This window comes from Pristiophorus japonicus, chromosome 2, assembly GCF_044704955.1.
Source record: "Pristiophorus japonicus isolate sPriJap1 chromosome 2, sPriJap1.hap1, whole genome shotgun sequence".
NCBI lineage: Eukaryota > Metazoa > Chordata > Chondrichthyes > Pristiophoridae > Pristiophorus > Pristiophorus japonicus.
The window spans coordinates 212,723,026-212,737,405 of record NC_091978.1 but is presented as its reverse complement, the minus strand read 5'-3'; the positions used below and the strand labels follow the sequence as shown (position 1 = coordinate 212,737,405).

General features: G+C 42.2%; 1 protein-coding gene across 1 annotated transcript in view; it reads left to right on the top strand.

Moving 5' to 3' along the window:
* cc2d2a (coiled-coil and C2 domain containing 2A) overlaps nt 1-14,380 on the top strand; it is a 221,278-nt gene that overhangs the window by 60,148 nt on the left and 146,750 nt on the right. The window contains exons 10-11 of the mRNA XM_070861305.1: nt 9,008-9,214; nt 13,412-13,583. Coding sequence (XP_070717406.1) covers nt 9,008-9,214; nt 13,412-13,583 — 379 coding nt within the window. The remainder of the gene's footprint in view (nt 1-9,007; nt 9,215-13,411; nt 13,584-14,380) is intronic.

Here is a 14,380-nt window from a genome sequence, read left to right as displayed (position 1 = left end):
CTATTTGGCAGTCACTCTGGGGCACATTATGGTTGGCCTGGGAAACAGTAATGCCACATTCTGAGATACAGACACATTTTTGCGACAGACTATATAGAAAATTTTTCTTTGCATCTACCCATATTATACTTAATGCGTGTTGCTGACATTACAAGTCTAAAGTTAGAACATGTTCCATTTCTGACTGCACTTCAAAAAGTGCTTCATTGGCTGTAAAGCACTTTGCGACGTCTGATGTTGTGAAAGGCGCTATATAAATGTAAATCTTTCTTGCTTTTCAATAACATCCCACTATCATTGAGCACAGCATGATGGCTGGGGATTGATTTCTTGTTGCCTAGTGTTTTTAACCACCATATGCTGCAGAGTTGCTAAAATATCCAACTTGTTAGATTATATCTCCTGCCCACCAGCATGCATTTCCTTTCTTGCAATGCAAACTAAGTAGGATATTTTTATCCAACGCAGACAATTCTCAATGCTGTGAAGAGGATTCAGGTGAGTGGAAATTTAAAACGTCAAAGAGCAAGGAGAAGGCAATAGAGCAGGGTAGCCCTGGGGGAAATGATAACCAGAATGTATAAACATCAGTGTATCAGAAAGTGAGGTCAAAGCAGGGAAAAATGGTAAAAAAAAATTAAAAGCTCTTTATCTAAATGCACGCACCATTCATAATAAAATAGATGAGTTGATGGCACAAATCAACATAAATGGATGTGATCTGATAGCCATTACAGAGACATGGTTGCAAATTGACCAAGGCTGCGAACTGAATATTCAGGGGTATTTGACAATTCAGAACGATAGACAGAAAGAAAAAGGAGATGGGGTAGCTCTGTTAATAAAGGATGAGATCAGTGCAGTAGTGAGAAATGATATTGGCTCAGAAGATCACGATGTAGAATCAGTTTGGGTGGAGATGAGGAATAATAAGGGGAAGAAGTTGCTGGTGGGTATAGTCTATATGCCCTCTAACAGCTACACTGTTGGACAGAGTACAAATCAATGAAAGAAAGGTATGGAAAGAAAGTAACCATGGGCAATTTTAATCATTATATTGATTGGACAAATCAAATTGGCCAAGGTAGCCTTGAGAAAGAGTTCATAGAGTGTATCCGGGATGGTTTCCTTGAACAGTATGTTGCGGAACCAACCAAGGAGCTAGCTATCTTAAATCCTGTAATGAGACAGGATTAATAAATGATCGAGTAAAGGATCCTCTAGGAAAGAGTGATCATAGCATGGTTGAATTTCAAATTCAGTTGGAGGGTGAGAAAGTTGGATCTCAAACCAGTGTCCTAAACTTAAATAAAGGAGACTACAAAGATATGAAGACAGAGTTGGCTAATGTGGACTGGAAAAATAGATTAAAGTGCAAGACGGTTGATAAGCAGTGGTGAACATTGAAGGAGATATTTTATAACTCTCAACAAAAATATATTCCAGTGAGAAGGAAAGAATTTAAGAGAAGGGAGAACCATCCGTGGCTAACTAAGGAAGTAAAGGATGATATCAAATTGAAAACAATGGCATACAAAGTGGCCAACATTAGTGGGAGGCCAGAGGATTGGGAAACTTTTAAAAACCAGCAAAGGATGACTAAAAAAAAAATAGAGGGCAGATAGATTCTGAGAGTAAACTGGGGAGAAATATAAAAACAGATAGTAAGAGTTTCTACAGGTATATAAAAAGGAAGCAAGTGGCTAAAGTAAACGTTGGTCCCTTAGATAATGAGACTTAGGAAATGGCAGAGACTTTGAACAAATATTTTGGAATGGTCTTCACAGTAGAAGACACTAAAAACATCCCGATAATGGATAATCAAGGGGCTATAGGGATGGAGGAACTTGTAGCAATCACTATCACTAAAGAAAAAGTACTCGGTAAAATAATGGGACTAAAGGTGGACAAGACCCCTGGACCTGATGGCTTGCATCCGAGGGTCTTAAGAGAAGTGGTTGCAGAGATAGTGGATGCATTGTCGCAATCTACCAAAATTCCCTGGATAGTGGAGAGTTCCCAGTGGATTGGAAAACCGCAAATGTAACGCCCCTCTGCAAGATCCTGAAATCTAGTGAGAGGATAGACGCACCAATTCCAGTGTTCTCGATCAGGCCAACATCCTCAGCATAGAATCACTGACCACACTCGACCAGCTCTGTTCAGGGAGCACTCTACTCTGAACTCTTACACAGCAAGTGAGTCCAGGTGGGCAGAGGAAATGTTTCAAGGACACCTTCAAAGCCTCCTTGATAAAGTGAAACATCACCACCGACACCTGGGAATCCCTGGCCCAAGCCCACCCTAAGTGGAGGAAGAGCATCCGGGAGGGCGCTGAGCACCTCGAGTCTCGTCGCCAAGAGCATGCAGAAACCAAACGCGGACAGCGAAAGGAGCGTGCGGAAAACCAGACTACCCACCCACCCTTTCCTTCAACCACTGTCTGTTCCATCTGTGACAGAGACTGCAATTCCCGTATTGGACTGTACAGTCACTTGAGAACTCACTTTTAGAGTGGAAGCAAGTCTTCCTCGATTTCGATGGACTGCCTATGATGATGATGATTTAAAAAAGGAGGCAGAAATCAGGAAACTATAGACCAGTTAGCCTAACATCTGTCGTTGGGAAAATACTGGAGTCCATTATTAAGGAAGCAGTAGCAGGACATTTGGAAAAGCATAATGCAGTCAAGCAGAGTCAGCATGGATTTATGAAAGGGAATTCATGTTTGACAAATTTGCTGGAGTTCTTTGAGGATGCAATGAGCAGGATGGATAAGGGGAAACCAGGGGATGTGGTATATTAGGATTTCCAGAAGGCATTTGATAAGGTGCCACATAAAAGGTTACTGCACAAGATAAAAGCTCATGGGGTTGGGGGTAATATATTAGCATGGATAGTGGATTGGCTAACCAACAGAAAACAGAGAGTCGGGATAAATGGGTCATTTTCCGGTTGGCCAACGGTAACTAGTGGAATGCCATAAGGATCGGTGCTGAGGCCTCAACTATTTACAATCTATATTAATGACTTGGTTGAAGGGACTGAGTGTAACGTAGCCAAATTTGCTGATGATACAAAGATGGGTGGGAAAGCAAGTTGTGAGGAGGACACACCAAAATCTGCAAAAGGATATAGACAGGCTAAGTGAGTGGGCAAACTTTTGGAAGATGGAGTATAATGTGGGAAAGTGTGAGGTTATCCACTTTGGCAGGAAAAATAAGAAAGCAGATTATTATTTAAATGCAGAGAAATTACAAAATGCTGCAGTACAGAGGGACCTGGGGGTCCATGTGCATGAAACACAAAACGTTAGTATGTGGGTACAGCAAGTAATCAGGAAGGCAAATAGAATGTTGGCCTTTATTGCAAGGGGGATAGAGTATAAAAGCAGAGAAGTCCTGCTACAACTGTACAGGGTATTGGTGAGGCCACACACCTAGAGTACTGCATTCAGTTTTGGTCTCCTTATTTAAGGAGGGGGATATACTTGCATTGGAGGCAGTTCAGAGAAGGTTCATGGTTGATTCCTGAGATGAAGGGGTTGACTTATGAAGAAAGGTTGGGCCTATACTCATTGGAGTTTAGAAGAATGAGAGGTGATCTTATTGAAACATATGAGATACTGAAGGGGCTCGACAAGGTAGATACAGGAAGGATGTTTCCCCTCGTGGGGGAATCTAGTACCAGGGGCATAGTTTCAGAATAAGGAGTCGACCATTTAAAATTGAGATGAGGAGGAATTTCTTCTCTCAGAATTGTAAATCTATGGAATTCTCTGCCTCAGAAAGCTGTGGAGGCTGGGTCAATGAATATATTTAAGGTGGAGATAGACAGATTTGTGTGCGATAAGGGAGTGAAGGGTTATGGGGAACGAACAGGAAAGTGGAGCTGAGCCCAAGACCAGATCAGCCATGATCTTATTGAATGGCAGAGCAGGCTCCTGCTCCTATTTCTTCCGTTCTTACTTCAGGCACATTGGTTATGACATATCACCTGAGTGCTCTGTGTAACAATAATTAAATTCAGAACAACTGCGAGAAGAAAAATTGGGTGACCTACACATTGTTAATTGTGTTGAAATAGCTAATGATGAAAATAAGATGTCTAGGAGTCTTGGTAGACTAGATGCTTAACATAGAAAATGGGTGCAGGAGTAGGCCATTTGGCCCTTCGTGCCTGCACCACCATTCAATAAGATCATGGCTGATCATTCCCTCGGTATCCCTTTCCTGCTTTCTCTCCATATCCCTTGATCCCTTTAGTCATAAGGGCCATATCTAACTCCCTATTGAATGTACCCAATGAACTGGCATCAACAACTCTCTGCAGTAAAGAATTCCACAAGCTAACAACTCTGAGTGAAGAAGTTTCTCCTCATCTAAGTCCTAAATGGCTTACCCCTTATCCGTAGATTGTGTCCCCTGGTTCTGGACTTCCCCAACATCGGGGACATTCTTCCTGCATCTAACCTGTCCAGTCCCGTCAGAATTTTATATGTTTCTATGAGATCCCCTCTCATCCTTCTAAACTCCAGTGAATGCAGGCACAGTCGATCCAGTCTCTCCTCATATGTCAGTCCTGCCATCCCGGGAATCAGTCTAGTGAACCTTTGCTGCGCTCCCTCAATAGCAAGAATGTCCTTCCTCTAATTAGGAGACCAAAACTGAACACAATATTCCAGGTGGAGCCTCACCAAGGCCCTGTACAACTGCAGTAAGACCTCCCTGCTCCTATACTCAAATCCCCTAGCTATGAAGGCCAACATACCATTTGCCTTCTTCACCGCCTGCTGTACCTGCATGCCAACTTTCAATGACTGATGTACCATGACACCTAGATCTCGTTGCACCTTCCCTTTTCCTAATCTGCCGCCATTCAGATAATATTCTGCCTTCGTGTTTTTACCACCAAAATGGATAACCTCACATTTATCCACATTATACTGCATCTGCCATGCATTTGCCCACTCAGCTAACCTGTCCTAGTCACCCTGCAGCCTCTTAGCATCCTCCTCACAGCTCACACCATCACCCAGCTTAGTGTCATCTGCAAACTTGGAGATATTACACTCAATTCCTTCATCTAAATCATTGATGTATATTGTAAATAGCTGGGGTCCCAGCACTGAGCCCTGCGGCATCCCACTAGTCACTGCCTGCCGTTCTGAAAAGGACCCGTTTATCCCGACTCTCTTGCTTCCTGTTTGCCAACCAGTTCTCTATCCACGTCAGTACATTGCCCCCAATACCATGTGCTTTAATTTTGCACACCAATCTCTTATGTGGGACCTTGTCAAAAGCCTTTTGAAAGTCCAAATACACCACATTCACTGGTTCTCCCTTGTCCACTCCACTAGTTACATCCTCAAAAAAATTCTGGAAGATTTGTCAAGCATAATTTCCCCTTCATAAATCCATGCTGACTTGGACCGATCCTGTCACTGCTTTCCAAATGCGCTGCTATTTCATCTTTAATAATTGATTCCAACATTTTCCCCACCACTGATGTCAGGCTAACCGGTCTATAATTACCCGTTTTCTCTCTCCCTCCTTTTTTAAAAATGTGGTGTTACATTAGCTACCCTCCAGTCCACAGGAACTGATCCAGAGTTGATAGACTGTTGGAAAATGATCACCAATGCATCGATTATTTCTAGGGCCACTTCCTTAAATACTCTGGGATGCAGACTATCAGGCCCTGGGGATTTATCGGTCTTCAATCCCATCAATTTCCCTAACCCAATTTCCCGCCTAATAAGGATTTCCTTCAGTTCCTCCTTCTCACTAGACCCTCTGTTCCCGAGCATTTCCGGAAGGTTATTTGTATCTTTCTTCGTGAAGACAGAACCAAAGTATTTGTTCAATTGGTCTGCCATTTCTTTGTTCCCCATGATCAAACAATGCAAAATAGTATTCAACAAAACCAATAGAATGTTGAACTACAAAGTCAGAGGTGGTAATGGTCAAATTGTATAGTGGTCTGGTCAGACATCATCTTGAGTACAGTGTCTATTTCTCGTCACTGAGGCGAGGGAGACATTCCAGTGCTGGTGGCCATGCAGAGAAGAGCCCTGATGGCCAGGTTGTGCAACATGCAGCAGACCACGATGATTATGGAGATCCATTGAGAGTACCGCAAGGTGCCACCAGAGCGGTCCATGCACCGGAATCTCTGCTTAAGGATGCCTATGCACTGCTCGATGATGCACCTGGTAGCACAATGAGCGGCATTGTATGATCGCTCTGGCGCTGTCCTGGGGTTCCGCAGAGGAGTCAGCAGCCAGGTGGACAGGGGATATCCCTTGTCCCCAAGCAGCTAACAGCAATCCTGATTCGGGCCGGTGAAGACTGGTCTGGCGAAGAATGAACGAATCATGGCTTCTGCCTCCCTTGCCCACTGCCTGTCTGCACAGTGCTGACTGTGACACCTTCTCCTGCGTGCCGCCCTGCTTCTGACCAGGTATCACCCTCCTAACACTCCTCCCATCCTCTGGGTGACCCCTGCCAAGCAGGTCTCTGCAGTCCACAGGACTCCACTAAAGTGTCAGACCTGGCAGTTGTACAAAAGTACAGGGGTATGTACAAACCACTGAATAGCACTCAACAGGTTTAATGGAGCCAAAACAAGTAATAAAATTATATGAAAAGATAAATACTGCGCAGGCTGGAAAATGAAATTAAAAACAAAAATAATTAATAAAACTATATCAAAAGATAAATACTGCGGATGCATGCTGGAAAATGAAATAAAAACAATAATAAGTAATAAAACTTTTTACCTGCCAAAGGGCCCCAGCTGTGTCGCGTTCGAGCACCGCATCAAAAACCTCTCAGGGGCACTGCTGGGAAAAGTCCTACCTTTTCCTCGGTGAATTTCGGTGTGGTAGTCCCTTTCCCGCAGCCCGCACGCTGCAGAGCTCACCACTAGAAACCTTCCTTTACTGCGGCTTCACCGTGCTGTTTCTGGCGGAAGTGAACATGGCTGAAATCTTCCGCGAGCTGAATATGGCTCGGAGGGAAAAGTATCCGGCCGCGGCGGCCGATCGTTTTTTTCCGATCAACTGCCCAAACTCCGCGGTCGGGACGGTGAATTTCGGGCCCACAGTCTCCAAGTAACTGAAACTGATTATTTTAATGTGCTCACAAACAGAACCTGAATAAACACCATTTGGCCTGAGATTTCATGTTATCGTTATCTGGAATCCATTTGCTGGGGCCAGTATTGTACGCTGAAAATTATTGATGCACATCACAGATCCTTGAAAACACGCACAGGGGAAATAGCTCCATTTGAATAGTAAAATTCCCAGAGAAATAATGCTGCACTTTGAAATACCGGAGCCACACAGTGGAGGGCATTTTAACTCCATATATGGATGGGTTGGGGCTGGGTGGGAGGTTAAAGTGTTTTTTAAAAAAATATGAATCCCGACACCAACCCACACACTTCCAGTTCTAACAGAGGAGGGACGGGTGGCAGGCAGTCGACTCACTCCCAGGAGGTGGTTGGCATTTTTTTAATATATAGATACAATAATGAGTCTGAAAGCCTCCGATTTAACCTGCCGTTTAACTGACCTTGGAATTCCAAGCAGCTGCAGCGTGGTGAGGACAGCCTCACAGAGCCTCCTCTTGGCCCTCCAAGCTCCCCCAACATCAGTCAACCCTGGGATCGAATCTTTCCCCGGTCCCTGGATTGGGCCCCCTGGATCGTAACCCCACCATCCCGGCTTGGGGTCGCACCTACATGGCACTGACCTCTTGTCCAGCTTTCTCCGCCCGACTAGAAACCAGCTTGTAAATCAAGCTGACTTCTGGGGAACCTGCCTGTGACATCATACGCCCCTTTCAGACTGCATTCCAGTTAACTTTATAATCATCCCCTCGCCCCCCCGCCTCCTCCCGACAGATCTAAACATCAAAATTCCAGCCAGTGTACATCACTGAAATGTGCATGGTATGTTTTCTTGGGTTTGTTTATATGTAAATAGTAATGTTTTAGTAAAAGTATTTTTGTATTAATATGCTGGAATGTGGTGTTGGAATGAATACAGTATATCAGCATAATGTACATATTTTTACTGTGGCACTAACAATTGCCAGCAAGATTTGATCTATTTTCAGAAGGCGGACATTTGTATTGAGAAAGAAAGACCGACAGACTTGCATTTCTATAGCGCCTTTCACGACCACCAGACGTCCCAAAGCACTTTACTGCCAACGAAGCACTTTTATTTTGAAATGTAGTCACTGCTGTAATGTAGGAAACGTGGCAGACAATTTACACACAGCAAGCTCCCACAAACAGCAATGTGATAAAGACCAGATGATCTGTTTTGTTAGTAATGGTGATTGAGGGATAAATATTGGCCAGAACACTGGGGGTAACTCCCCTGCACTTTCTAGAAATAGTCCCATGGGATATTTTACATCCACCTGAAAGAGCACACGGTTTAACGTCTCCTACAAAAGATGGCATCTTCGACAATGCAGCATCCCCTCCGTACAGCCTGGATTCTGCGCTCAATTCTCTGGAGTGGGGCTCGAACCTACAACCCCCTGACTCCGGCGAGAGTGCTACCAACTGAGCCACTATTACTATGTGCTATGATCCCACTTTGAGACTGCATTCCAGTTAACTTTATAATTTTTTTATGTGGTTTAATAAAGTGAAACTGAATTTGTAGACAGTTTATAATGGCAGTATAGCCCAACAAAGGTTTGGTGCTTGAAATGATGATGCAATACAAATCATAATGACAGGATTTATTGTTTTTGAGATACAGGGAGAAGTACAGATGCCAATTATACCTGATTTGTACAATTTTGCATTTAATCTGTTTTTGCAATAAATAACCTCTCCAAATTTCACAAAGATATGACTTCGCATGGTGTAGTTGTCGAGAATCTGTCAACATCGTTACCAGTTGCTTTTCTTGCTGAGAAACAAGTAGACCCAGCAGCTTAGCAGTAATTTTTTTTTAAACTAATATTTTCATTTACAGGATGAGCTTCCTTCTGCTGAAGATGCATATAATTTCTTCACCTTCAATTTTGACCCTGAACCTGAAGAGACAGAAGAAGAGTCAAAAAAGGAGAAACAACCTGAAACACTTCAAAAGAAGGACCAGATAGAAGAGGAGGTGGAGGATGGACGGGATGGGGAAGAGTCTGCAGTCAGCAGAAAAGTGGAAGAGGAGGAAGAGGAAAAGGTATAGCACAGTAGTGTCTGAAGGGAATTATAAATTATTCATTGTTTTAGCTGTCCACATGCATTTTGTATCAGGATAATTCTTTTCATACGTGTTTTTATAGGAATACTGTACCTTTTTATTTTGTTTCCAACGTCTACTGTCAAATTTCCTTTGCATCAAGTACATCATCAAAGCAGCTAAACGTGCCCGGAAATGAAATACATCTACACCTTATGCATTTTAAATAGATTTACTTCTTCCCCTCCTTTTTCAAGACAATTTGAAAGGAGGGGCAGAAGTTAGAAAATAGATATTAGGAAGGTCTCAATCTGTTTTTTGTGAGCTGCCCTCAATTGGGACAGTGGTGGAGGTATACCAAATCTGCTCGGGCTGCTGCTGTACATCACTATCCAGATAAGTCTTGCTGGAAGTGCGTATGTGAATGTTGAGTGAGGACAGGAATCGATATCCTCACCAGTTGAATAGTGTTCACTATCGAGGCCTACACATGCACAGTGGTTACTCGAATAAGGCACAAGAGGGCAACCATTGCCAGTGGAACTGTACCCCAGCAAGAGAGTTCATGGCCCTGAATTTGCGGTTGGAGGTATTTGGCCCCAAATAAAATGCCCACATATCTGGAGGTATGGAGATTTGCGGTCCTGTATGCGCGGAAAGAGGCCCACATATCTCAGGCGCACGGGATTTGCAAGCGTCCCTGGGATCACATGGATCAGTCCAACGAATGACCGAAGAGAATCTCCACTCATACCTATGTACGTATGTATGGAAACCTCGTAAGTATGGATGGAAATACCCCCAAAAATACATCTAGATGTCAAAGTATTTGTTTTTTAAACTATCAGATATTTAAAATGAATTAAAATGGCATTTAATCAAATATTTAAAACAAAAATTTAATTTTTTTGGAAAAAAAAATGTATATGTTTTAAAGGGACTTAAAATGAACTAGCCTTACTTCACAGATTTTTAAATGTATAAATTATTGATAAAATTTGATTGGTCTGTATTTTAAATGTCTTGCAGTGGTAAAAGCTTTTACCAGGCTTAAGAATTTCACGGGCATTCGCTGGGCTAAAGTTGGGCAAATAGCCCAACTCCCCGCTCGCGTCACGGATGCCCTTTTCCCGGGGATGCGTTGGATTTGTCAAGAAAATTCTCGACTGATCGCAAGTTCCAGGTTTTAGCACATAAGCAGCCATGCCTAAACGCGGAACCTGATGGACGCGTGCGCATCTCGTACACGCCCGTAGAGGCCGCAAATTACGGCCCAATGCTTTCAGGACAGGGGCAGGGAGAAAATGGAAGAGGGAAAAAAAAAATAATGAGGGCACTCGATCAAATCATCATAACATTGTTGTTTTTAATTAATCTGTTTTCCACTTTCACGATTTTTGACGCCCGCATAAAATAACGTACGATTTTTTTTGCCCAATTGTGCCAAAATAATTGCAACTTTCCCCAAAGTAAAATTTAATTTTGGCGCCCCGCTACCCGAAGTTAATTCCAAAAACTCTGTGGGCATGCGCGAAGAGCTGAGTTTGCCAGGGCAACCAGAGACATACTGACAGCTGAAGCCCGCTCCCCCACTGTAACCCCGGCCAGAAAGGACTGCTCCCCCTGCTGTACCCGCTGCAATCCCGGGCCGAATGACCCCCCCCCCCCCCCCCCTGTTCCCGGTCCCGCTCCCCCTGCGAGTTAAAGTTCCACGGCCAGGAGCCCGGGGGCCATTTGCCCTGGGGTTGCAGCGGGTACAGCGGGGTGAGCAGTCCTTTCTGGCTGGGGTTACAGCGGGGGAAGCAGTTCCATCAGCCAGGGGATTGCAGCGGGAGAGCCAACAGATGAAAATCCATGAAATAGTTCCCTCTGAAAAATCTTCTTCCCTTGCTCCAATTTCAGAGTACCCTGTGAAAAAAATAATCATGCATTTGTATTTTAATTTGTCTTATGCCTCGCTCCAATGTCATCTTGTGCTCCGTGCCGATTTCCTTAAGTTAACAAGTGGTTTTTTTTGCGGTGCTTTTGGCCACTCAAAAAAAAATCGCACACGGGGAAAATCACTTAACTGTGGGGAAAAAAACGGCCAAAAATCGCGCCCGATCCAGTTATGATGTCATTGGGCGCCACAGAAAATAAAACGTGCTGACAGTGGGCGCCGGCGCACAAACTTTTGCCAAAGGAGGATTTCACGGCAAAAAAACGGCACATGCCAATAAAAACGGCGCCCAATCCTGACAAAAATAGGGGCCTCTATGTGGTAACTTCTTTTCAAACTGGCTTATCCGATCTGTCAGGTTTTAGCTTAACAGATCCTCCGCATCAAGGCAGCGAGGACATTCGCACGGGCGAGAGTGGGCTATTTGCCCAGCGAATGTTCTTAAAACTCTTGCGCCTGGTAAGAACAGGCGCATAGCCTACTTTTACCAGCGTAAGAGTTTTAAAACATAAAAAAATTAAATTTAAATACACATTTTTATGTTTAAAAACCCCTGTCCACTAAGGTAAGTTTATTTTAAACCCTATTAAAACACTTTATAAAAAAAAAATCCAAACTATTTTTTTCTAGAACATTTAATTAACTTTAATTTCAATTAATTTTAATTATGTGAGGTGTTTTTTAATTTTTTAATGTTGTGTTTAATGTGTTTTTTTTTCTCATTGATAGCAATAAGAACTCGGAGATATGGAGTTCTCATTGCTATCAATGAGAATACTGTACTGTGATTGGTTGTCCAGTCACTCATGACTCTACTTTCTACGTGCGAATCTCGAGGACGGGGGCGTGCTCCGAAGCACAGGAAGAGAAGTCCTCCCACCGCAATCGCAGGCGCCTCCGGGACCATCAAGTACTTTTGTTAAAAATTCTCGGGTCGGAGGCGTTCATCCGAAGGAAGCCTCCGACCTGAATTTCAGGCCCTACATTTCACAAAGAAATTAAACATTATTTGCAATTCTATTGAATGTCTGCTCATAACATTTTGTTTATCCCATGTTATTTAAACGAAATGCTGAAATTATGTGAACTCAACACTTCGAAGCTGACCAAAGATTTGGGAACTTTTATTAATCAGTTTCATAAATTACTCAGTAGCGAGACAGATACTTTTTAGTTGTAGGTTTTTGGGGTTTCTCTAGCTTCTTTTTGTTACCTTCTCCTCTACTCCACTTGCTGTTTTCTCCCGTTATTTCTCCTCACTGAATGTGGTGGGTCTTCATGGAGTACAATTTCATTGACAGCCCTTTGGTAACACATCCAAGTGGACACTCTTCGTGTGAGCTTAAACAATTACTATTAGCAGGCTGTTGGAAATAATGAGCTAAAGCCCAATTTCCCCTCATGTGCATTTCTAGTAAGAGTCACTTGGTGGTAATAAGATGCTGAAGTTCTGTCTGACAATTTCTTTCTGGCACCTTGGGTCTTTTCTGGAATGACTTGCTCAGTGCTGCATCATGCAGTGCATTTATTTATGATTAATTATGGGTGTTAGAACGTAGGTTTGCACTTCCTCCCCTACATTCCCCACAAAATGATCTCAAGGAATTGAAAGCCAACACTATTATAATGAAGGAATGAATATCCAAGGGAATGGCACTTCAGGCTGTTGTCCAGCTGGCCACTTCCAGGCTGCAGTTGGCAGAGGAATGTGCTTGTTGCCTGCCAACACTCTTCAGCTGCAAGTGTGGCACAGGAGGACCTAAAGAGAGAGAGAGAAAATATATTCAAAAAGGATAGAGATAGAAATTATTTAAAACATTTATTACACTGTTCAGTTCAAGGTTGTATGACATCATTGAGTTTTTGGGCTAAGGTAAAAGTACTCAAGCTGCAATTCAATGTATTTTCTTTGAAATTTGGCAACCGCTATCAAACAGTCCTCAACATTTATCAACTGCAGAAAAGGTCCTAATGTTTTAATGGGGACATCTCTTTTTCTTTATGTGAGAACTGTTCATGACATGCCATTTTGTATATAAATTAAGGGACTATGGAAGAATTGTTTTGGCAAGAGAAATGCAACACATGCTTAAGGTAACATTGAATTCTAAGCAGTGAAAAATAACGTATCACCTTGTACTAACTGGAAAGCAAAACTAAAGTATATTTGAACTTCAGTATTATAAAATGTGTACATATTTTTTTATAAACATTCTTGGAATACAAAATAAAACCATGTTGTTCTTTGGTTACTGTAGGAAGAGGATCGACCACTTGTAAAAGATAACCAGGATGATGAGGATGACTATCTCTTCATAATTGATCAGACAGCTCGTGATTTTCTTGTAGTAAAGGCTCCCGATTATGAAGGCTACCATAGTCAACGACAGAAAGATAAAAAAGCCCTTTTTACCCCCAGCATTTTGACAGGTAATCTATTTTGAAGTGTAGTGTCTGACATGCATTGATAGGCATTCTGTAGAAAGAAGTAGTTGGTCAAATTCCAGGGTTTATTTTATCAATAAATAATAGTTGAGTTTGAAATAGCACTTTATAATATTAGTAATGTGTTAATAGTTGTCTTAAATTCCTCTGTGCACTATTTTAATGAAGTAGTTAACCCATTTAAAATAAAGATTAACTTGTGCCTTTGTTAAAATGTCAGTCAGATGAATCTCGCATGTTTATTTTAACAAGTTCATCACTAATATTGCACAGTGTGGTCCAGCCAGTTGTGAGTACCTGAGCTGTAGACTGGATAAATGGAGTCAGCTATGTTTACTTAGACATTTGCCATTATAAATGTGCTCATAGAAATTATTAATCGAAAAATCTGATGCAAAAACATGACAACAGGAAGCTAAATGGTGCAGAAGCTAAATGTGTGCAGACTACATTTTTTTAATATAGTATCTATTAATGGTAGTGTTTATAATGCAAGATTATTCAAAACAAGATGCTATTGAGAAAAGCCTTTTCTTATACTTTTGATTGTATTCAAGCTAACACACCAACTATTAAAATTATTTCAGTTTTATTATTTGCTGAGCATTTGTTGAAAGTCTATAATGCTTATAACCTGGATGCTCAATTGGGTAATGTTTGAGTACTTGTTGGAATTGTGTGATGTTAGTATGGAATGAATCCATACAAGTCTCGTGGGGTTGTGCAGATTCAGATTATAAGAACATAAAAATTAGGAGCAGGATTAGGCCATACACCCCTTC